General features: G+C 43.1%; 1 protein-coding gene across 4 annotated transcripts in view; it reads right to left on the bottom strand.

Annotated features, from left to right (window-relative positions):
* RAD51B (RAD51 paralog B) overlaps nucleotides 1-25,646 on the bottom strand; it is a 752,909-nt gene that overhangs the window by 281,686 nt on the left and 445,577 nt on the right. For all 4 annotated transcript variants that reach the window (XM_057544527.1, XM_057544526.1, XM_057544525.1 and 1 more), the window contains exon 8: nucleotides 968-1,064. In XM_057544527.1, the coding sequence (XP_057400510.1) occupies nucleotides 968-1,064 (97 nt within the window). The remainder of the gene's footprint in view (nucleotides 1-967; nucleotides 1,065-25,646) is intronic.

Genomic DNA, 25,646 nt, shown 5'->3' with positions numbered 1-25,646 from the left:
CAATGCATCACTGAGTGTGGAAATAGGGTACACAGAGCACTCTACCGTTGTTATAAATAAGTAATTCGTGTTCACTCTGAAAAACACTGCTGAGAAGCAGGGATGTGGTCCTTGCAATTTTTGAGACCATAAACCAAGGCCAATCCATGGAAAACCACCTGGGCAGTTAGGAGCCTTGCTAGCCCTAGAGGTCCCATATATTCCATCACGAATAATTCTCAGAAAATGGAAAGTGCAGAGGGGCCTGGAACAGCTATGCTCATCCACCCAGGCCCACCGCATTCTGCCCTGAAAGAAATCAGACTACAACTAGCAGAACTCAGAAATGTCAAGTAAGAACTTTCAGTAAAACTAGAAACCACCCACTGGCTCAGTGGTGTAATTCCCCTAGCTACATAAACCAGAGCCAGTCTGACCTTTGCTAGCATGGGAGGGTGGAGAAAATTTTGCAGATTTACCAACGTGGCTAGTTTTTCTTAATCCTTCTGTAAAGCTGATTGGGAACGCCACATCTCCAGTACATGATCCTGGTGTAAACTTTTAGCCAGTCCAAAAGTACCCAGCACAAACAAAAGGTTAAATTGCTGTGGGACCATGGGTAAAGCCAACATTTGAGCATCAGTCTCAAAAACAAAGTCATTTAGCAGTTCACCAGCCCTCATACTGAGGGACCCAAAAGAACCTACAGAGGAGTGACGAGCCTTAGGTGGAGGTGATAGACGCCTGTGAAGATGATTCACTCAGGTGAGAAAGGAAGCTCACTTATAGAGACAGAGCAAACACACTCTCCAAATATAAGGGATCAGATGCCAGGAAAGGTGGCCAAGCCTATATCGCCAGGCTCCGGCTGGGTTCACTGGCCAGGGCCTGTTAGCTGTGTGTCTCAGTTCTCAGCAGAAGGCAGAGAGGCGGTGGTGGAGCTGTATGTCAGTGTCAAGTTTCAGCCCCTCTAAGACAGATCCCTTACCTTCAGACAGGGACAAATCATCAGCTGGAGACACCAGGTCTGCCTGAGAAGCTAGGGCTCCACTCAGATGGGTTGTAATTTGATTCGTCAAGATAACCTGTGAACAGACAAGGAGAAGGCGGAGGGAAGGGAGAGGAGAGAAGACCAAATTAATTATTAGAGCTATCAAAAGGCTGTGGTTTAGGGGAAGACTGATAAGTACGCAGGTAGGAAAACCCCAGCTCTGACTTTCATCAGTTTTATCTTTAGGCCAGAACTATCTGGCAAAGCCTCTAGGTCACTCAAATCACAGAAGACCGAGGAAACAGAGTGACTTTTTTCAGAGCTTAAACCACTAATCAATTCTTTCTAAATGTTGAGTAAATTGGGACAGAGAAGTGTCGCCATATTACCTGAATAATAGAAGGCCAACCAGAGAATTAAGATGAATACGTGCACATTTTATCATTTTTAAATTATATTCACAACATACAATATGACTAGCACCGAAGAAAAGCAATAATTTAACATCTGGATGCCTGGGGCTTCTTCCCTTGTTAACTAGAAAGTCAGAATTTTATTTCCAAATTTGTGAAATTAGAATAAAATTCATCTCTAAAGGAATAGCACTCTTCTTCTTTTCAGTAAGTCGAATTCTAACAAAAGAATTCCAAAGTCTCACTATGTATTTAAAACACAAATTAATAGAATCCAACCTATACAAAATAAAGTTCATAACATTTAACATTCCTAGAAAGGACTGTAAAATTACCTAATCCACATGATTTATTTCCACACAATATTTTCACATGTGGTTCCATCAAGAAATTATTCTTTTCCTTAAAAATCCTCATTTATAAAATTTACTCTATTGTTTAGAAACCTAAAGGAAGAACAAAACACAGATTCTCTCCTGGAAAACCGCAGCAAGACTAACGTCACAATCATTTCCCAAGATTTGAGGTGTTCCCATCGTGGGCATCTTGGTGAACCATCTTGGTACCTCAGAGGAAACGTAACTTCTGAAAAACTAGGCATTTGGTACCTGGAATATGCAACTAGCCAAATCGTCGTGGTCTGTCCCAAGGGTCAGCTATGGTTTTGCTGCCACCCTGATTGGAGCAGAAATGGAAATTGTCTCCATTCTTTATTGTCCAGCTTTTCAGCCACACCTCTGTCACTGTCTCTTGAATGGACCAATGACACGTTATAAATCCTATGCCAATGGCAGCTTAATTGGGGGCTGAGAGGGGAGCACGATGGCAGGGTCAGGTAAAGAAATGAAGTACTCTATTAACAAAGACAGCCTGTCCAAGGTCTTTGTGTGTCAACTAGGCTCGTGTGAATCCCCAGCTACTCTGCAGCGATGACCGGATATTGCAGTATTCCACTGAGTATTTGCTAATCCTATCCTTCCTATTCTTTTGTATTGCTCATTTTCATCTGGACTGGTAAGAATCACATATGATAAGTCTTTCAATTAAAATGGCTGGAAATGGCCAAATAATAGCCTGCTCTTATTCAGGAGCCAGAATAAGGAATTATGTTCATTTTCCTCTTTATTATATAGGGTACAGGCTTTGGAGTTCAATAAAACTGGGTTCAAATTCTGACTGTGACACTGTGAACTTTGGGAAAGTTACTTGAATCTTTGAGCTTCATCTATTCATAGGTAAAATAACACCTATCTTATAGAACTGTTATGAGAATTGGATGAGATAATCAATGTAAGGTATTTAATATAGTGTCTGGCACATGATAAATATCCAGTAAATGTAAGCCATTGTCGTTGCTATTATTTCCTTCAGAAGAATGTTATATAGGTTAATAAATTACTAATAAAGTATATGCCACATGCTTCAGATAATTGGATCTAACAACAGAACATGAAATCACAATTTTCTACATCAGGATATACTTCAGTACCTGATCATTTCCACCGGTCTCAGTCCTTCCTAAGCTTTACTTAGTTGCAAAGAATTTGTGTAAAAATCTCAGTAAGAAAACGATAGTAATTATTTAAAGCAAGGCCAGTAAGAAACCGGCATTGTTTTGAGAATACCACGTGATTTTTCTACCAGTGAAGAAAATAATGTATCTGTCATAGTTTTAAAAAAAAAAAAAAAAGTGAAGCTTCAGGAGATCTAGACATGTAAGCTCTATTTTGGGGGGAATTCTTCTAAAAGGTGGTTTGGTGAAAATGACGAGAACACTAGTGATATAGTAACAGTAATGAGAAAAATAATTATTGAATACCAACCATGCAAAGCATGTCACCATGTACACAGGGGAAAATAAAGAGGTGAAGGCTCTGTGTGCCTTCTCTAGAAACTTGCAAGTTAAAAGATAAGACATTTACTAAGATATTCAGACCACTTTTTCTCAATTGTATCGTTATTTCCCTGGTCCTACAATGGAAACTTATACTGAGATGATGGCTTTATTGTACATAGCTAATAAGATGATACCCTGCTGAGCCTAAAACCAAACTACATATGTGCCTCCAAAGATACCCACCCCCAGTGCCACTTCCAATTGCAAGAGTAGATGGAGAAGAAACCATTTGCACTCTCCAATGGCAAAAGAACAAGCTCCTAAGTGGTTTTGCTAATAATCCACTCCCTTTTTATTGAGTCTGAAAGCCAAATTGCTGAAGGGATACATAGCAACCAAACTCAGGGGGTTGCTCTTGCTGAATTATTGTGATTTTCTAAATCTGTGGTCAGCAAAATGATAAAATGGAAATATTTCCAAATAGCATTGATTACAAATAATCATGACTTGGGCAGAAGCCTATAGATGTGTTGTCCTCTGAGGCAAACTGGAGACGTGAAAACTACACTCCTAAAATAACTTATCAAATACTATTACACGTTATAAACAGAGTCTTAACGCTATCTGCTTTCCGAAAATGAGTTCTGACTGACACTTTAGAGGGTCTTTCGGGCTGCTTTGCTCCACTGGAAAGATGAAGGCTTCCGACACTTGGTACTAAATTTGTGCAAGAGCAGTGTGCACAATGATTAGGCTGAGGGCTTTGGAGTCAAACAAACATGAGTTCAGATCCTGGGTTCCACCACTTACTAACTATGTGATGTTGAGCAAGTTTCACAACTCTCTGGGTATAATTCTTAACTCACAGGGTTTTGAGGATTGAACTGGATAAAGCATATAAAGTCCTGAGCATAGTGCCTGGCCAATGGGAAATGCTTAAATGTTAACCTCCATCATTGTCGTTGCTGATTTTACACCTTGCTTGTTTAGAAAGAAAACCCATGCCTGATTCCCTTTTGTACAACATATAGTACACTGATGACAAAGAACAAATATTTGCCGGTGATATGCTCAAAACGCATAAAAATTTAATTGAAAGTGCATGCTATTTTTGCCATTTCTCTAAAAGTATGACTTATTAAAAACATACAGGGGCTTCCCTGGTGGCGCAGTGGTTGAGAATCTGCCTGCCAATGCAGGGGACACGGGTTCGAGCCCTGGTTTGGGAAGATCCCACATGCTGCGGAGCAACTAGGCCTGTGAGCCACAATTACCGAGCCTGCGCATCTGGAGCCTGTGCTCCACAACAAGAGAGGCCGCGATGGTGAGACGCCCGCGCACCGCGATGAAGAGTGGCCCCCGCTTGCTGCAACTAGAGAAAGCCCTCGCACAGAAACGAAGACCCAATACAGCCATAAATAAATAAATAAATAAATAAATAAATAAATAAATCCCATTTTTAAAAAAACATACAACACACCCCATCCCCCTTCCTGCTACTACCATCAATTTCAAATCCAAAGGCTAGAGTGAGATTCTTGGACTAAGGGGAAATTTTGCTTTTGTTTTTTTGATGGTAGTGATTACATCTTTACATCTGAAGCCAGGAGAAAATGGAATTCAGCTTAGTTTACTCTTCAGGCAAGAGAAGACCATCTACCTACTGAGGGGAAACAGGCGGCCCTCTACACTGGGCTTTGTTTGCAACTTTGTATATGGGGAGACCACTTACTCCCAGGGCTTCCTTGCAAAGCCGGCAGGTTGTAGGATGCTTCAGGTACACATGAATAGGAAATGACTCCTCATATCATGTCACATATACCTTGAGTCTCATTTTTAGTGCTCCCCTCCCAAGGGAAAATGGGGGGGGGGATCCTACGTTTGCCCCTGGGTTCTAAGTTTCCCTTGCATCATTCAACTTCCCTAAATGCATCCTACTTGACCCTTCTGTGTACTGCAGTTCAACACCTAAGCTCAGTTCAAGGGAACAATGAAGCTCTCAAAGAAGAAGAAACTTCAGAGTACAGATTCATAAATAACCGAATAGGCCCTACCTTCAGAGAGAGCAGGGCTTCTCTTATAAGCTAGAGAGGAGATGGGAAAACAGGAAGCAGTTAAAGACCAGAAGAACTAGTAAGGCAGATGGTTGGGAATGAATGTCATTTTGGTCAGAAGGCAGAAGGTCCTGGGGATGAAAACCTAGCCAACACACAAACAAACAAAAACATATGACTCTTTCCCACTAAGTATCAAAAAGGCAGCTTCCGAAAGCAAATAGCTAGAGGTTAAGGGGGAAGGAGCAGAATACACTGGTCGGAAGAAGCGTCAGCCTCCAGGGTCAGGGGACTGGTGAGCTGGAGTCCACTGACCAATTGAGCCTGACTCTCCACTGATCTCTGTGTTCATTGTGGACCACCTGCCTTCAGCTGGTACATCTTTCTTCAGCTACGCTAGGACCAGACTAATTTAGGCTATACCCACACCCCATGCATGCCTCCTGCTCCTGGTCCAAAATAAATCCTGCCTTAAGGGGCCTCTGTATGCGTCTAGTCTGATCTACCCTACATTGAAGTATTAAAGAAGAATCTCTGTTGGGAGCTCCATGAGCAGCCACTTAGTATATTCCAGCCCAGTGGAAAATGGTGGAGAGAAGAGAAAGTGGGACAGCCCTGGAGAAATCAAAGTGGGGAACTGTCAGGCCTAAGGGTCCAGCTTTTGATAAAGAGCCTCCTTTTATTTGACCCGTGAGAGGTGACAAAGAGGGAGTTTGTGGTCAATCAGGAATAGAATAAGTTGGAATGGGATATCTGGCCCTGTTCGGTCAGCAGAAGAGAGATTCATGGTCAACAAAACAATAACTCAATATTTATAAGTCAGATTCTTTTAAGGACCTAAGAATATGGTACATGCCCTCATTCAGCTTTCTGTGGGGGCAGATGAGAGGCAGATTTTATAATCCCCGCCTTCCAGGGAGTGAACTAGAGTCATCTGCCTGAGATTAATAGTCTAGATAAGAAAGCGGGTCTGCAGGCCTCCCTGCCCACTCTCCCTCCTAAGACAGCACTGGGCAGAGGAGAGGAGAGCCAGGAACTCTCACCCAGAGCCACGGGCAGGTCCAGGCCTCGATGCCCTGGTCTCCAGAACTCAATCTAATGTAAGTAACGAACAAAGGGATCTAACACCTAGAAATACATTAAAAGATTATGAAAATGTTACATTGTAACAAGCCCAATCTTGTGACAAGAGTCCTTTCATACTCTGACGTTCATAAATAACCATAAACCAAGTAGCTTCAGCTTCTACGAAAGTGTCAAGCATTTGAGGCAATCCTAGCTGAATTCTGCCAGTCTTTTTAGTGGCTTTCGGTGGCTTCAGATGCATGTGGCTTGTCACTTCCGAAACCCATAGGAGGCTTGAAAACTAAAGCTCTTCATGTCCTTGGTGCGACAGAGTTTAAGGATTCCTGGGCTAGAGGAATCACGAGGCAACCTCAGGCATCTCGGGGGCATTTTTATGCCCAGAAGGACGTCTGCTTTCTCCTCCCTCCTGCCCATTCCCTGCTAGAAACCTGCTACAGCCTAACACAGAGAATCAGAGAAGTCTCAAGACCACTTTAACTAGGCCTGAAGGGCTAGGTGCGGTGATTGTCCTGATACTCACAGCTCCCAAGGAAACAGGCAGCCCACTGGATAACCTGGCCAGGCAGAGGAAGTTGAGTGACAGAGAGAGACCTCAGGGCTGCCTCTGCCCGCAAACTGCCTACCTGCTGTCAAATCTAGCACTCTCAGATTGACAGGGCTCTGAACTGTAATGGAACAGAACTTTTTGTAAAAGAATATACATGTATGCACATATATAGATGTATAACCGAATCGCTTTGCTGTACACCTGAAACTAACACAATATTGTAAATCAACTACACTTCAATGAAAAAAAATAAAGTGACTGTAACCAAACCTTTCTCCAAATACGAAAAAAACCAATATGACAGGGCTCTGCTTTTCATAGGTTTTGAAGGCATAGTTATTATTATTGGGTTGGCCAAAAAGTTTGTTCGGATTTTTCCGTAAGATCTTATTTTTATACCAATATTATTTCAGTATAAAAAAACGATCTATCTGCTTAAGGTACACTTTTTTAAAATGTTACTTTTGGTATCTAAAATGATCCTAATTGCCAGGTACGAGAGTGATGGAGCCTTTCTATCTAAACACAGGCCTTGAATAAGTCAGAAATTCTGAGTTTTAATCCTGGTTCGGTTAAGGGTTACTGAATGTCTTGCTCTTAAGGAGACAGAGGCCGGAATTTTCCTGTGAGAAATTGGTAAGGTTCATTGAGTCCTTTCATCACCAAGGCTTGAGAGAAAGGCCCTGGAGTGGTTTTCACCATCCTCTCCTCATGCTTCCCAACCATGACGGTGTCTGCCCCAACCCATCTGCTGAATAGGAGCCGGGAGTCGGAGGGAAATGGGGGATGGGGAGAAGAAAACAGGCGAGGGCGAGAGGCAGAGGTAGAAGGCCAAGAAGAGCGAGAGGGGTGCTCTGGGTGCAGTGTGGGAACAGGGTAACTCCCCCCAAAAGCAGGTGTAGACAGCTATACTCGCAGACTCACACCTCTCCCCTGACTATTCCCCACCTCCTCCCTTCCGGTCACTTCCAGCTTTGAAAGGAAATATCCAATATTTGAGGAAAAGTCAGACCAAATATTTTGGAGTCTGAGTATCACAAATCTGGTTTTCCTATTCACTGGCTTAGTTTTGCCAAGCTCTGGAAAATTATAAATCATTCCATTATGAAAAAAAAAACCGTTTTTCTTTAGCTTCAGCCCTCTCTATATCAACTGTCAGCTCTAGAATAAAGAACTGATAGGGGTTTAGTATTCCAGCCTGCTATTGCCATCTTGAAGGTCTGCGTGACAACTGTTTTCTCGGAAAATCTGAAAGGCTATGGGGGATTTTCCTTTCAAAATATTTGTGGTAAAAGGGCCAAACTTCAATTTGGCTTGAAGAAAACATTATTGTGGAAGTTAGGAAGCCTGCCTTTTATTTCTGGCTCTGTCACTAACCTGCTGTGCAATTTTGGGAAAGGCTCCTAACCTCTCCGTACCTAAAAGTGAGTCCATAAAAGACATGAAGAAAATGAGTGTATTATGACCATAAAGGTAGCAGCCCTCTATGAAAAATGTTTCAAACCACATTAGTATTAGTGTTGTACTTAAAATTCCACCACTATCATTGATTCTCATCATGTCCAACCTTAGGAAATCCATCCTACATAGAACCAACTGGCAGTGCCTGAGGAAGATAGGAGGGGAAAAAAGAATAAGGGAGATAACTTTAAATAATTTTGTGTTTATGGTGAGGATACTTTCAATCTTGATAAAATCCACACCTCTTATAACAGACCTGAAGAAACAAACCTCTGTTGTAGATTTCATTGTGAAAGTCACAGGTAAAGCTAGTAGGAGAGTCCTTAAAGAAGATATTGGCCCAGTATGAGGCAACATAGATGGAGGAAGAGAAAAGAATCTCCTCGGCTTTGCACAAATACACACTCACTCAATCACAAAGGGATGGATGATAATACTGCTTCCACCTCATTGTAGCCATTGCCTCGGCCACCGTTTAGAGACAATGCATTGAGGTAGAACTGTGTCTGCCATTTTGGCCAAAAGAAACACACAAGCAAACAGCGCGGCACCACAGGGTGGCTTTCTCCTTGGCCTACTTCTCCCGGGGTACGCATGCAAGAGGATGTAGTGGAAACCCTGGGCCGGCAGCTATTGTGCCGTAGATGTAGGCGTGAAGCGCTCAGGTTCCACTGGCCCCAGTGGGGCTGAGGTTAACACGTGCTGGTTCCGGGCCTCAGATGGGGTGACAGCTGTAATGGGGCCACAAACAGCAGGCTGGTGTGCTGTTTCCACCGTCAACCCAACCTCGGCGGCATCCTGCCAGTGATGTGAGGCCCACTGCAGGAAACAACACGCACCACTGGTGAACTGCGACCGTGCACTCACAGTGGCTTCAAATGGTGCATACTCCAACTGTGGGCAGTTCTGCAGTTAGCACGGGGACAAAAAAGTCTCTGGTCAGCCAGGGCTTGGAAAAGAACAAGGCCAATTGTCAGATGACTCTGAGGTTCACGGACATGGAAGAAACCTTCCTACCAGCCTTCACTGCACTGTACCTTTCCCGTGGCCGAGTGGCTTCTGTGTACAGTTTGTTTGGTTGTCTTCGCCCACACCCTTACTGCCCACTGAGCCCCACGAAAAGGCAGGGGAGGTGAATTTCCAGCAACCCCCTGAGTTTCTGCTGACCTTTTTAGGTGTTTTTGTTACTTGGTGGTGCTTTCTATTCACGTGTACGCCTGGCCTCTGGGGATTCCCCTCCCTTTGATTTGCAAAGAGGATTAGAAAGACACAGCTTTGTGATCTGTCCATCACAGACGGCTGCTATTAACTGATTTCCCCTCCTTAGACTCATTCGAGACCAAGAAAACACTTCTGTTGAGTCACTTGCTCCCTGGGAATCTGAAAATACGGTTCTCGGGGGAGTCCAGCCTGATAAACACCGACCTGGCTACTCTCCAGCCCCACCACACTGTTAGTGGCTCACAGGAGGGCGGAGCTGAAGCCCAGAGGGGCCTCTGAGAAACCTCCGAAGGGGGATGCGCCAACAGCGGTCTGACTCCTTGTTTCTCTATTTCACGGAGGCAAATGGCAGCCTAACCAAGGGCTCTCCAAACTCAGTCACTGGATGTGTGCATTCAACTCTATCTCCAGAGTGAATCTGTGGCATAAAATGGGAGCAAAGGTCACTCACTATCTGTTCAAAAGGAGGTCAAAAGGTCTGCCTAGGAACAAATTTCCAAGGCAGCAACCTCATCAGATATGCTCTTGAACAAAACTATTTATTTGACGTCCTCAAGGAAGGGACATTGTGTAAGGTGTTATTTAAAAACAAAAGGTGGGGGGAGGTTGGGAGCTGAAGCAATGTTGTCTAGGTCTATACTTAAATACATGATATCAATAAGGGCAAACAATAATCAACTTCGATTAAACAGAGTCAACATAGGAGAGACACAAGAAGAATAGGCCCAGAACAAATACATTAAAACGGCTAAATATTTACATGGTGAGTAGGAACGGACTTCCTTCCATGGCAATGCCCTTGGAGTGGAGGTCTCCCATCATGGCCACTAACAAGCCAACTACCGATCAGAGGCTATAGGCCCATAAAACAGATACCCTGGCCAAGGGCAGATCACACTCAGTGCCAGATGACAAATAGGTTTGCAGTCTCCAGTACCCACTCTGGTGGCTTGGGACTGGCCACCTGGAGCACCGACCCAAGAGGAAATGTGAGATGGTGTCAGACCTCCGAGTTGCTACAGAGGATGGTGAGGCACATGTGCTGCTAAACTTGCCCAATATCACGTGAGTGCCATCCTGAATTCCTTCCTTCCTCACTTTCAGTTGTTCACCTATCATCACGTTCACCTCTCATCTGACGTCATTAACAAGAACGATCATGCCATTTTCCACGAGTATGATACTTTATATTTTTCAGAGTTTGTTCACAGAATGGTCTTAGCTGACCCTAACTACGTAGTGAGGGAAGCTGAAAAATAACTGAGGCACCTGTTGTGTGTTAGAAGGGTGGGCTCTGCAGTCAAACCTCCTGGGTTTCTATCTCAGTTCTACCACCTACTGGCTGGATAGTTTCATCAGGTAGGATACTTAATCTCTCTCTGCCTTTCTTCAACTCTGTAATTGGGACAACAATCATAGCTATTGTGGGGATAAATGAGTTGGCATATAAAGCACTTAAGACAGTGCCTAATACCTAACAGGTGCCTAATAAATATTAGCTCTTTATTCTATCCACTTCAGTTTTCCCAGTGAAAAAATTGAGGCTTGAGACCTCTATATTCTATCTCTGTATTTCTCGTGGTTTGCTCACTCGGGCTAAGTGCCCCAGTCTGAAATATCCTCCTTTACTCTTCTTTAAGTTTCCACCTTTCCGGGGCCAGTTCAAATCTTACCTCTTCCATGAAATCTTTCCTAACTATGCTGGCTGCCACTGACTTCTCAGTTCTGGATATTCCCACTCTAGAATCAGTACCAAGTAATTCAGTACGAGAATTTTTCTCTAGTTATGTCATCTGTGTTATTCTTATCTTTCTACCTACAGTGTAAATGTTATGAGATTTTATGTGTTTCTAAAGGAGGGAAGGGAGAAGGGGGGAAACTAACATCTACTGAGCACTTCCTATGTATCAGACCCTGTACCAAGTACTTTACATACATTAGCTCATTTCATCCTCACACCTCAGTGGAGTAAACATTATTATCTTCGTTTTGAAGATGAGGAAACTGAGGTTTACAGAAGTTGAGCAATTTTCTCAGACCAAATAGCACGTAGAAGAGCCGGATTCAAACCAGATCTGTCTGGCCCTGTAGCCTACACTGGTTCTACCACATAAAAGGCTCTCAACGTGAAAACTCACAGCCTTGTGGATCTGTGTTGATTAATTTCTTCAGAGCAAGGCATTTGCTGACATCAGACTGACCAAGTTCTGTGCTGTTTAATGCAAAATCACATGTAAAGGAAAACTGTTCAAAACATTTAAGAATAAGACAAACTTTCAGTAGCAAGAAGAAACCAGTTGACTGTTAGATTGCTGTCTGGTAGAGTTGGAAACATTGAGTCTTCAGGCCAGGGAGGAACCATGCTCTAGCAGGTATGGCAAGAGAAAGGACACAGAGTCCTGGAGTCTATTTCTGTCTTGGCCACTAACCACTTGGCTAATATTTTCACTTCTGCTAAAATGCGATGACAAGAGTTTCAGAAGAAAGGTTGCCACATAAGAGCAGAATAAGAACAGGCAGTTAGCTGGTTAAAAGTGGTAGAGCCACAAACAACATCGGGATCTAGAATAGGAGTTCACAGCTGGGACAAATTCCATTTAGGCATTTGTCTTTCCAGCTTCACTTCAACTCTTAGAGAGCAGCACTGGGTATGGAGCAATCCTTAAATCTAAATGATAATAGTATCTATGGTTTGTTTTTTTTTTTTACTTTCTTCATTTTTTTAAAAAATTGAAGTATAGTTGACTGACAATGTTGTGTTAGTTTCTGGTGTACAGCAAAGTGATTCAGTTATATACATATTCTTTTCTGGATTCTTTTCCATTATAGTTTATGTTTTTAAAGACCCTACAAGGGCTATCTTTAGTTTACTGAGGATCCATGTGAGTCATTCAAGAAGTTTGTTAGGGCTTCCCCGGTGGCACAGTGGTTGAGAGTCTGCCTGCCAATGCAGGGGACACGGGTTCGAGCCCTGGTCCGGGAAGATCCCACATGCCGCGGAGCAACTAGGCCCGTGCACCACAACTACTGAGCCTGCGCTCTAGAGCCCAAGAGCCACAACTACTGAGCCCGTGTGCCACAACTACTGAAGCCCGCGTGCCTAGAGCCCATGCTCTGCAACAAGAGAAGCCACCGTAATAAGAAGCCCGCGCACCACAACAAAGAGTAGCCCCCGCTCGCTGCAACTAGAGAAAGCCCACACACAGCAATGAAGACCCAATGCAGCCAAAAATAAATAATTAAAAACAAAAAAAGAAGTTTGTTATTTTCCTACTTGAAATGATGTTTGCATCTATTTTCAGACTGGTTACTCCATGCCAGGGTGGTACTAAGTGAGAAACAACGAACTGATTCTTAACATGTTTGGTAATCAATTCATGAAGTGTATTAGTGCCTCTGCATCCTGGAGGCCCCAGTTTTACGGTGAGGACACAGCTGGGATGGAGGTAGTAGGGGCAGAGGTTTGTTCTGGGTCTTTGAAGTCATCCAGCCAAGAGGCTAGGCCTGAAAGGACTGGTGACCTCGGCAGGTTTGTGGCTATTCCTGCAGCCCTTTAAGGTGCATCATGATCCTTTTGCAAAGAAGGACACAGGACCTGTGGGTGGTGGCTGTCATTTCCATGTATCTGGAGTCCCACTGAATTCAGGATCCTGGAGCTGTGGGCGAGTCTTGTGGAAGACTTCCTGCTCCCATCAAGGCCTGGGAGGGATCACTGCTGAGAACGCGGGCCCAGGAATGGGAGGCCAAGCAAGCTCTCTTCTGTCTGGTTATTGACAACACAGTGTTCCTTCTCATGGACTCCTCCTGCCCTCCCCAGGACCACACTGAAATGACTAAACCTGCCGTCGCTCCAGTGAATCCACTCAAATAAATAAGTCAATCCTCTTTAAGTTTGTGGTCTCAACTCCTTGTTGGTTTATTGCAAAATTAAAGGGCACACAGAGTAGAACCATCAATCAGTAACCAGCAGAGGAATAAGCTCTTTGTGGAATGTACTGAGAAGCAGGAAAGAAGACGGAAAAAAAAATGAAAAGAAACCTCATGAAATGGTCATTTGTTAGGAGAACAGAGGGGGAAAAAAAAAATCCACATTTCACATGCAGCATAATTTAGGAAAAGTCTTATTAAAGGTTTCCTATCTCGCCAGGAGAGCAAGCACAGGAACGCAAACAAAAATCCCTCAAAATGATCTGCCATTTATTAGTGCTGGTTTCTTGTGGGTTTTGCTGTATTCCATAGACACAGCCAGAGATCATGGGGACGAGAGGCTGGAACAGTGACTCAGCAGGCTCAGGACCGGGGAAGGAGAGGAGATATTACTACTGTTTATTATAAAACAAACAAACAAATACAAACGGTCTCCCTCAGCCCTTTCACCCCAACCTGACCTTCCCTTAGCACCCTATTATTTAAAGTAAAAGCACCTAGTACCAAGCCTTATTTGGAATTTTTAATAAATGCTATTTGATGAAGGTAAAAACTGAAGAGCAATATATAGTCCAGGGCTGAGTCCCCACTGGGTTCCAAATACCTCACTCAATGCCCTATTTACATAACCTCCTCAGTCCTCATTGCAACCCTATGAGGTAGGTGACATTATTCTTCCACCTTAAGGATAAATGTACTTAATAACGTGCCTAGCTTACAGCAAGCAGCTATGCCTATGTGACTCCAAAACCACTCTTGCAACCAGATACATCAAATTCAAGCATGACACCAAGAAAACTATTATGGCATTCTAAATCCTGCAGGAAGAGATGAAATCGGTAGTATTGGAAACAGCATAAAGGTAACTCACCAGTCCTATGTCTACCTTGCACATTTTCTACTCCAGGTAAGTTCCTTCTCCAGACAACTAGTATCGATATTCTTGCCCATTTCACAGGAGAGGAAAGCAAGGTGCCAAGAGGTGTAGGGAATTGCTTACGCTAATAAAAAGAAGAGCCATTAGACCATAACATGGCTTTGATTCTCACCCATGGCAAAATGTAGCTTTTGAAATAACTTGTTAATGGGGAAGAATTCTTTATAAAATCTCATCTCCTTACCAACTGGTGATAAGGTAGGTATTACATCTCTTTCCACATCAGAGAGGAGAAGTGAGTGGCCTATAGTTTACAGCATATAAATGGACCCAAACCCAGGTCTGCTGACTCCAAATCCCATGCTCTTTACATTCCTTGACCCTGATAGGGAGCACACCTCGCAAAGAGAGGCAGACTGATGGTAAAGGAATGACAACCATGAGAAAGCTGGGTCTCAGTGTCTTTCTGAAACAAGTATGAGCTGCTTGTGAAGTTGTGATGCCCAGTCCAATGGGATCTTGGCTTCACTTCTTTTCTCTACAGAGGTGACTATCTTATATAGTGTTAGAGCCTCTATGCTCTCTCTGAGGGTAGTCCTCCATTACTAATGAGAGGCTCATTATAAGTGCTGGTTATGGTTTATCAGAAGTGGTCCCATTCATTAATTCAGCCAAGGAGTTCCCAAGAGAGGACAGCGGAAGCAAGAGAAAGCCATATCTGGGACTAGGTAGGTTCAGGGCAAGACTGCAAGGAGGTTAAAGAATAAAGTATATAATTAGGGCATCCCACCGCAGGCCTCACCATCTTCTATCTGATCTAGGTACCCCATGGACTTTGTGCACTCATCCTTCCCAGCACAGCTAGAGTGGAAACCCTCCCAGACCTCCTTGCCCTGGCCTGCACTACCTTGCAGGGCTTTGAGAGCCCAAGACCCCACCCCTGTACCATCTACCATTGCTCATAAATCTATACAGCCCTTTCTTCCCTCTTTCTAAAGAACTAAATCTTAAATAAGTCTTAGGTGACTTTGGCTACAGATCTTCAAGTTACCAGGTAGGGCCCCTAGTGACATACCTACCAATGGCTCTAAAGCAATGGCTCTGAAGTGGTACAGGTGGGTCTTGAATCTCCAAGCTCCATGTTAATTCCTCTACACATTCTTTCCTTCCCTCTTCTGAAATAAAAAATCTGGCTCTACATCAGACTGACAGATTCCCCTACAGATCTCTGAAGCATAGTTGAAGTATAAGCTGGATATCTGACAAAATAAGATTACTCAAGTAATTTATTTAATTATTAAAATTTAAAATGTTAATAAAATGTTTCTTAAATACCAACTATGGTCCAAACAAAAAGATAAGACTGATATTTTCCTGTTAAAAAGGAGAAGTAACATGAGTAGGTGAACAAACTAGAATGAAAGGGAGCAAATAAATAATCCTTGTCATGAGAAGGATGAAAAGAGAGAGCTACAGGAGTCTAGAAGATGTGGAGAGATGACTTCTCACTGGGGGACTCAGGGAAAGTGTCATTTGATCTGGGTCTTGAAAGATGGGCATCATTTAGTCATTGAAAGTTATGTAAAAGGTTATTCCAAATGGCAGAAGAGGCCCCAGTATTGTAAAAATTTGGATCTGCAGAATATTTCAGAGGAGGGCCTTAAACTCTGGAATACAGGAGTCACTCAAAAGGTAACCAATCTGCATCTTTCTACAATAACAGACCAGACATTTACACCAGGAATTCATCTGTCTTTAAAAGGAGATCTTTGAAAAAATGGAAACAGGCCCCTCAGCCAAGAGACACTGGAGAAAACTTCCCCTCATCATGAAGCTTCTGAGGTCTGCACATCCCGACCTTTCAGGAAGGAGATGCAAGGTGTCTCCACAGTATCATCCTGCCACTGAACTTGGTTCCTACAGGACAGGTTCTTGCAGTAAAGAAATAATACCGTTTGTCAGTCGAGAGAGTCAAGGGCATGTGTGTATGTGTGTGTACGTGTGTGTATATGTGTGTGTGTGTGTGTGTGTGTGTGTTTCAAACTGTAGAGCTAAGTTCCAAACTGTATTTAGAAGCTAAATTCTGCTAAAACACATCAAAGGGTATCAGGCCCCATTACAGAGGAAAGGAAAAGCCCTAAATTCATATGCAACGGGGTTTAGGAAAAATCTTTATGAAAGACTTCTTAGCAAACTAGTGGAGTAAAAACTAAAACAAAACAATAACCAAAAAGTCCTCAAATGACTGTGTGTCATCAGAGTCTGTCCTGGTAGTTTCCCTCCAATTCCCTCACAGGCAGAAGAGACCCCATTAGATTTCAGAGTTTTCCTACCCTGGAGAAAAAAGGCATTATGAGCCAAAGCAGAGTCCTCTGATTTGTTCCACTTCTTTAAAAAAAAACAAAACTATCTTTTTCCTGCCAGTTACTTTTCACTATGACTGACAAAGTTTTCCACTTTTCTGTTTATGTTTTCTAAGCCAACAGCAAAGCTCCACTAAGGTTCAAATAAAAACAGTAACCAATACAACATATAAGCATATTGCTTTCATGAAAATTTAGTCACTTATTTGATAGTACATGAGGGTCACAGAGAAGTCCCCCTGACCCCAACCTAGACTTGGAAATAAGGCAAATAAGATGACCCTCTGGGGTTAAACTACGTAATCAGCACTTCTTGGCTCAAAGCAGAATCACACAACAAAAGGATAGGTTATGTGCTCCATAAAATAATGGATCTAGGCAATAATCATCAATGGATGTTCATCAGGTGAACCACTAGGTCAAAAGTTGATAGGGAACTTGGCAATGGAATGATCAGAGTACCATCATCTGAATACACTGATCTATTTAATCACCATTAAAGGTGGTACAACCAGACATTATTGCCTTACGATGATAAAATAGGAAGTATACAGCACTACCTATAGAATATTTTTGCCTAAAAAAATCTAAATCCTAATCTAATAACCACTAGTTTATGAGATATCGAAGAACAAGTTAAACAGCACCATGACGAAGCCATCAGCCAATCACTAGAACGTGCGGCATTCTACATCCAATTTCTCCAACAAATCAATGTCACAAATAAAGCGGGGGGTGGGGGGGTGGTGCAGTGCTGTAGATTATAAGTAAGGAAATATAACAACCAAATACAATTTGTAGACCTTATTTAGATCTTTATTCAAACTAAACAACTATAAAAGGACATCTTTGAGACAATCAGGGACATTTGAATATGGGCTGGGTAGTAGAGGATATTAATGAATTGTTCATTTTGCTAGGTGTGCTGAAGGCATAGCAGTTATGGTTTCCAATGCCCTTACCAATGTAAAGAGGGAGAGTGGGTGGAGAAATATGTTCTGGAGACAAAATTAAAAATACATACCAGGGAAGGAAGGAGGGAGGAAGGAAAAAAGGAAGGGAGGAAGGAAACATAATAATGGTACATTGTAGTAGCTCGCCATGAATACTTACATTGTCACAATAACGTAAGTGTTAAATATGGTTTTAACTAAATATTAAGATATAACCATACTGGAAAGAGGGGAAGAGTGAATAAGTGCTCAATGGTCATTTCCACAGACATCATCTTCAATGGAAAAATCAGAAATAGAAATTCAAGTATATCGTTTAGAAATATGGAGGTAACTAGCAGAATCAACAAGGAAGGAAGGAAACACAATCATGGTACAATGATTTGAAAGTGGCTGCTTCCAGAAAGTAAGAATCAAAGGGGAGAAGCGGACGTCGGGCAGGGACATGCTGTTTTTCAGTATAAGGACTATATGATTATTAGATTTATAAAACTATATGCATGTTGTACCTTGATGAAAGACAAAATATAAATTAAAACATACATCAGAATGACATGGGGAGGAAGTTCATCAGTCAAAAATTAATATAAAGGATAGTGAGAGGCAGAAGACCTAAATAGTCATTTCACCAAAGAAGACATACAGATGACCAACAGGCACATGAAAAGATGCTCAACATCACTAATTATTAGAGAAATGCACATCAAAATTACAGTGAGGTATCACCTCACACCAGTCAGAATGGCCATCATCAAAAAGTCTACAAACAATAAATGCTGGAGAGGGTGTGGAGAAAAGGGAACCCTCTTGCACTGTTGGTGGGAATGTAAATTGGTGCAGCCACTATGGAGAACAGTATGGAGGTTCCTCTAGAAACTAAAGATAGAACTACCATATGATCCAGCAATCCCGCTCCTGGGCATATACCCTGAGAAAACTCGAATTCGAAAAGATACATGCACCCCATTGTTCATAGCAGCACTATTTACAATAGCTAAGACATGGAAGCAACCTAAATGTCCATGGACAGACGAATGGATAAAGAAGATGTGGTGCATATATACAATGAAATACTACTCGGCCATAAAAAGAATGAAATAATGCCATTTGCAGCAACATGGATGGACCTAGAGATTATCATATTAAGTAAAGTTAAGTCAGACAGAGAAAGGCAAATATCATATGATATCACTTACATGTGGAATCTAAAAAAAATGATACAAATGAACTTATTTACAAAACAGAAATCTACTCACAGACATAGAAAACAAACTTATGGTTACCAGAGGGGATCGTGGGAGGTAGAGGGAGAGAGAGAAATTAGGAGTTTGAGATTAGCAGATACAAACTACTATACAAAACATAAGTAAACAAGGACCTACTGAATAGCACAGGGAACTATACTCAGTATCTTGTAATAACCTATAATGGAAAAGAATCTGAAAAAGAATATGCGTGTGTGTGTGTGTGTGTTATATGTGTGTGTGTGTGTAACTGAATCACTTTGCTGTACACTTGAACCTAACACAACATTGTAAATTAACTATACTTCGATTAAAAAAAAAAGGATAGTCAGAGAAACAAATGGCGGCAGCACTGATTCCAAACCCAACTAGGGCTGCCAGGGGCCCCAGTGCGTGCGACTCCCGGAAGCACACAGATCACCTGACAGGGAGAGCCGGACTATGGAGATGGGTGCAGCAAGCTAACAGTTCCTGATACCATAACCAGCTGAATCACTTAACCCCTTTATGATCAATTCTGTACTCATCAAGTAACCTTCCAATAATTCGTTTTCTCATTTAACTTGCCTTGAAGGAGAAACATGCTAGCTAGACAGGCGTGCCTCTCCAATGCACAGAACAGCTTTCTTTTTCATTTTAAAATGAATAATTTGGCATTCTGCTTTTATAACTCAGTCCCTGTGAGCTCTGGGCCCGAGAACAGGGCCACGTCCTCCTGAGTGTGATAAGCTCTGGGTCGAAACTCGGGCCGAGGCCAGACAAGCAGGTAAAGCCCACCTTGCCAGACTGCCTGACTCTGGCTAGCAGCCCCCTCCCCCAGGAGCTGCCCCAGCTTCAGGGTCCTCACCACACTACCTTGAGCTCTTTCATACCAACCCAGTTAACCCCTATTATTTCCCTACATTAAACTAAACAATGGAGAGGCACCCGTGTTTGGCCACTTCCAGGAAGATGTAGTGGACCCCTGTGGCTCTGTTCAAGCAAATATATTCTTCATCAGGTGCTTTCGGGACCCCACAGGGCACTAGGGGCAGAAGCTGAAGTCCCAGAACTTTCTAAATAAAGGAATGCTCATAAACTTAAAATAGTAGTAGAATATTTCAACATTTTTTATAAAGAAACATAATAATAAACATTACTGAGTACTTTTAAAGTGCCCTCATATGTAATAGCTCATTCAATCCTCGCAAAACCCTGTGGTGTGAAAACATTCTATTTTTATTTCCCTGTACTCGTTAATTTACAACAGTGGAGAATAAGACACAGTGAGTCTTATTCTCCACTTGAATAATTTGGCCAGGGTCACCTGGCAAGATGAAGCATGGATTCCCATCTGGGTCGTACAGCTGGAGGGTTTGGTTGAGGTGAAGTGTCTTGCTGAGACTCACACCACAAATGAGGAGCAGAGCTGGGAAAAGGCATCTCTCACAGAAGCAAGTAGAAGCTGACAGAACCCTGGAGACATCATCATCTCCCAAAACCACGGCTACTGGAGCCAATGCCATTAGCTGTGAATGAGCTGACTCAACACCCAAGTTACATAAAGTCCCCCCAGTGATCAGTGGGTGGAGAAGAGACCCTGCGGCAACTGAATCCAAGAATTCAAAAATAACCCCTGAACTCAAAACTGAATTGATTACAGGACAAAGAAGGGAGTACGGCACATAAAAACTGTTCACTGTTCCATTTTTAAGTTGAAACAATCACGTCACAAAGATGACAGGCATTTGCTTTACTCCCCCTGGAGAAAGGGAATGCAAAGAAAACAGCAACATCAATTTAGGAGAGTCCCAAGCTTCTAACAATAGCGCTCTTTTCTCAAACCTACCATTTATTGAGCAGTTACTTTGTGCAAGCAATGAGGCTAACTTGACAAACATTATTATCCCCATCCTCCAAATAGCTCAAGTTAATGGATCCCTTACTGAGTTTCACATGGATTACCTCCCGACCACTATCCTACGAGGTAGGCCAGAGTATTATATCCATTTGACATGTGAAGAAAGTGAGCTTAGAGAGTTTACAAAAATTGCACAAGGTACTGGGAGAGCCAAAACCTGAAGGTAAAGCCCAGACCCCAGATCTACTGGAATGCAAAGCCTTGCCTCTTAACCGTCATGTCATGTTGCCTCTTTATCTCTTCTGATCTTTACAACACACCTCCAAGGTTAGTGCCATAATCCTTACTTTACAGATGAGAAAACTGAGGCTCAGAGAGGTTAAGTCACTTTCTGAAGACCAACACTGGTAAGTGGCAAAGCTGGGGTTCAAATCCAGGATCATTTGACTCCAAAGCCCAAGCTCTTCATCACGACATTGTATCATCTCTCCTTTCACTGGGATGTCAGCTCATTCATACAAGGACTATGTATCAAGGGCTTAACTACACACTAGGCACTGTTCTAGGCTCTTAGGATACACTGTGAATAAAACAGCGGGAAATCCTGGCCCCTGGGCGGCCTATATTCTGGCAGTGGGAGGCAGACAATGAACACAGTAAGTGGTAAAGAGTACAGCATGTCCAAAAGTGGTCATTTCTGGGGGATACAAACCAGAGTAAAGGGGACCTAGTATAAAGTGTGCAACAGTTGTGATTTTAAACAGAGTGGGCAAGAGAGGCTTCATGGGAAAGCAGAAATATGGACTTGAAGACGCTGAGGGCAGCAGGCATGTGGACATCGGTCAGTTCTCTATCTCCTCAGCAGAAATCTTAAAGAGAAATCCTCTAGCCCTTTACCATCTTATCTCATGTGGAAATGCCAAGAAAGCAGAAAAGTTCAAAAGCCAAGGGCCTTTGCTTTGCCCCCTAACTTGCCGAAAGTGCATACTGCAAGGTGTCAAGCAAACACGCACACAGCTCACCCACTACTACAGATGGAAATAGTAAGGCGGGGTGACTGTGCATAGGCAAGGGGGAAAGAAGGGGTGCTAAATGTTTTACCTATCAAGAATTAGCTCCCGGGCTTCCCTGGTGGCGCAGCGGTTGGGGCTCTGCCTGCCAGTGCAGGGGACGCGGGTTCGAGCCCTGGTCTGGGAGGATCCCACATGCCGCGGAGCGACTGGGCCCGTGAGCCACAATTGCTGAGCCTGCGCGTCTGGAGCCTGTGCTCCGCAACGAGAGAGGCCGCGATGGTGAGAGGCCCACGCAACGCGATGAAGAGTGGTCCCCGCTTGCCACAACTGGAGAAAGCCCTCGCACAGAAACGAAGACCCAACACAGCACTCACTCACTCAATCAATCAATAAGAACGTGAATTTCTTAAAAAAAAAAAAAAAAAAGAATTAGCTCCCAAAGTAAGCGGCCTTCCCCAGGCAATCTGGGTGATGTCTTTGTCAAGCTCTCAGCCTACAGATGTTAGCATTATACAACTATTCCCATAAAACTGCTCTGCATAGCAGCCAAAGACTAGCTGAACCCCTGTGACCTAAATGTGATATCTCCAGCAAAACCAACAAGACAAGCTACATCACACTTTCCATGAGTACACAAGGCCTAGGCCATCCTGCTGTAAGAGTTTATTACAGGGCTAGGGTCACCCGGGAGTTCAGCCTATGTCTGTGGGAAGTTACAGAGATAAGCTCTTAATCCAAATAAAAAAAGAATTCCTCTATTAGGAAAATCCTGAAACGCTATCCTTCTATTCCAGAATTTCTAATAAGAACGAGCTAAAGCTAGGCACTCAATTTTGGTACTTGACCTCCCCTATGAATGGTCCCTGGTTGAACTGTCTTCCCCTTCAGTTCATAAGCACTTTTCTTTGGCCGTATCTGAGGATACAGCAGTATATACCCTATATTTCTCCTGTATTGGGCTAGATCACAGGGCATCTCACAAAGTAGGGGAAATGAAGTAGCTTTGTAATGGAAGTTAAGACTGAAAAGTTATTACCAGACTTAATGTTAGTAAAGTCTTACAGACTATTTGAAATTTATTTCTAGTTTTTATTTCCTTGTTGACCAATGGAAAAAGAGAGTCGTTCTAGAACAGCTGTTCCAATTGGCAGCTGTGCATGACCAGAAGCTTCAAATCAAGTGAGCAGCTAAACCCAGGGCCCTGATCAAGGACCTGTACTACAGCCTGAGATCACACCACTTTCCACTATGCAGGTTCTGCAAAAGAAATGAGAGAGGGAGAGAGAGAGAGAGAGAGAAGGAAAAGCGAAGAGAGGTAAATAACTTCAGATTCCATCCGTCACTGTTATATGTTCACGGAGCCCCACTGTGTGACAGGCATTGTTCTAAGAGCGATGACGGAGAGCAGGACTAATGAAGCCTCCATCTGCCCTGTGGAGGGAGTGCCCAGGCTAGTCAGGGTCCAGCAATATACACGGAAACCAGGAGATGAGCCAGACAATTTCAGATATGATGAGCGACATAAGGGAAAAAAAATACTGCGTGGGGGGCTATGGATGGGAGGGTCAGGGTAGGCCTGTCTGAGAGAGGGCACTTGGGCTGCAATCTGAGTGGTGACTCAGGTGGCATAGAGTTCAGGGCAGAGAGTCCCAGGCAGAAGAGATGAGTGCTAAGGTCCTGAGGCAGAAACCAACTTGGAGTGCTCTGAGAACCCAAAGAAGACCTGTGTGGCTGGAGGTTAGTGAGTGAAGAGAGAGGTCGGAGGGGTGGGCAAGGTCGACTCTGGCAGCATCTTGGAGGCCAGCACAAAGGCTTTGGCTTTGGATTTAAGGGTGGTGGAAGGCCACTGGCGGGTTTAAACTAGGGGATTGACATGATCTGGTTTATGTTTTAAAGTGTGCTGATTCTGAGGAATTAAACCTTCAACACTGAATCCCCCTTGCAGATTTTGTGTTCTGTGAAACCCACTTTAAATATTCATGAGGGTTCAATCCCTCTTGTTTGAAAGAAAGGGAGGGAGAGAGGGAGAGAGCGAGGAAGGAAGGAAGGGAGGAAGGAAGGGGAAAGGAAGGAAAAATATCCACTAAGGCTCCTCTTCTTCAGGCTGCTAAGAGTTGAGAGAGGTGTAGGGACTGAAACACAAGGTCTCAGAAACACAGCGCAGTAGGAGAAAGAGCCATTAAGGGTCTAGACTGGAGCTAGGGGCGTGCTCTCACAGCCCCATCTTCTCAGGGGGGCCAGAGGGTGAGACCTGAGAGGAGAAGGTGTCTGATCACACTGCTCCAACATAATCTTAACAGTAGTGATGGCCCTGAAGCAGAATATTTCTAGCCGGAAAGACTTTCAAAGAATTCCAGCTCATCCAAGGCAGAATGTAGTCCCATTCTATCAGTCAGCAAGTCCTTACTACATCTCTACCAAATGCAGGGTAGGAACAGAAAAAGATGAAAAAGTGAACATTGTGTAAATTACAGACGCAGTGCCTTTGAGGATTAGAAAATCTCATAGGGAAGCTAGGAGAGAAGTGGGAAAAGATCTACAGTGGTACAGAGCTACTTTCACATATAGGTAGATACTTAAAGGCAAAGCTCAAAACCAGTCTTTGGATTCCTGGTCCATCACTGTCTCAGATGAATGAACTCACAAGGCCCATGGTTTATAATTCTAATTGTAATGAGATGGGATCAGACATTCTTGAGGAATCTGTAACTCCTCCTGCTACTGCCCCAAGAAGACAAAGGTCATCCATAAACAGCCACTTGGTTTAATCCACTTCAGCAAATGCAATCTCTTCCAACCCACCATCGGTTTCGCTTCCCTATGGGGAAGCTACAAAATGTACATGGGAGGAAGTGAGAGTGACCAGCTGGTGATCATTTGTCTTTTGTGAAAATGCACAATCTACACGTGATACATAAGCATACACAGAGGCAAATGGCAGCATGGTGTGCGTGGCTGCGAGGGAGGGTTTGTGCACACACATATACGTTCTAACAGATCATCCAAGAAAAATAAGCAAGACCTAAATACGTCTACAGAGCGTCTAAAGTGATCTCTCCCAGAGAGGGAAGATAAAATTGGCCTGCTTTCTCTGGCCAACAGGGAATGCAATTCTCTTGTTGCTGCCCACGGAGAAATGTTAGAACTCAATCAGAGGCTTAATTTTATACGTTAGTCTCTACTCTCCACTCAAACAGTTTCCAATGAAAATGGCATTTAGGTCACATCTTTAAAACAACAGCGATTTATAACAGTAGTTGATAGTCTACAATGAAGCCTCTGGCACATGACTTGACATCTGAAGAGTTCAGTTTTATCTGTGTGAGATGGGAACTGTAAAACTGACACGCCAGAGTCAGGCCAGTGGGAGTGTGCACATGAAATAAATTGCTTAGTTTATTATGAGAAAGCATTGTGAACACAGCAAAAATATGAATATTTTTATCTGATATTCATACCTAATGTGATATATATGATTAATCTGATGTTAACTCAGATATATCAGCTGAGTTATAATCCTCTATGGTCAACTAGAGAGACATGAGACTGAATTCTAGGCCCTTGAGCCAACTATTTCAAAGGCAGTTTCCTCGACAACCGTAGGGGGGACTCGCCTTCATGGGTCTGTACAGGCACGACAGGAGCGCTGGCATGGAAACTCCTCTATAAAATGGCTCATATCTAGAAATGTCATCCTTTTGATTCACATTAATATTGGCTAAATAATCCATCAAATCCTTACTTAATTCTCATCTATTATCTCTCTGGATTTTTATAGCAACCTTCTGAGGTATAGAGAAAAGTTGTTATTATCCTTATTAATATGATAAAACTGAGGCT

Source organism: Balaenoptera acutorostrata, chromosome 3 (genome assembly GCF_949987535.1).
Source record: "Balaenoptera acutorostrata chromosome 3, mBalAcu1.1, whole genome shotgun sequence".
Classification (NCBI taxonomy): domain Eukaryota; kingdom Metazoa; phylum Chordata; class Mammalia; order Artiodactyla; family Balaenopteridae; genus Balaenoptera; species Balaenoptera acutorostrata.
The sequence above is the reverse complement of the archived record's forward strand: the minus strand, read 5'-3'. Positions and strand labels throughout refer to the sequence as shown.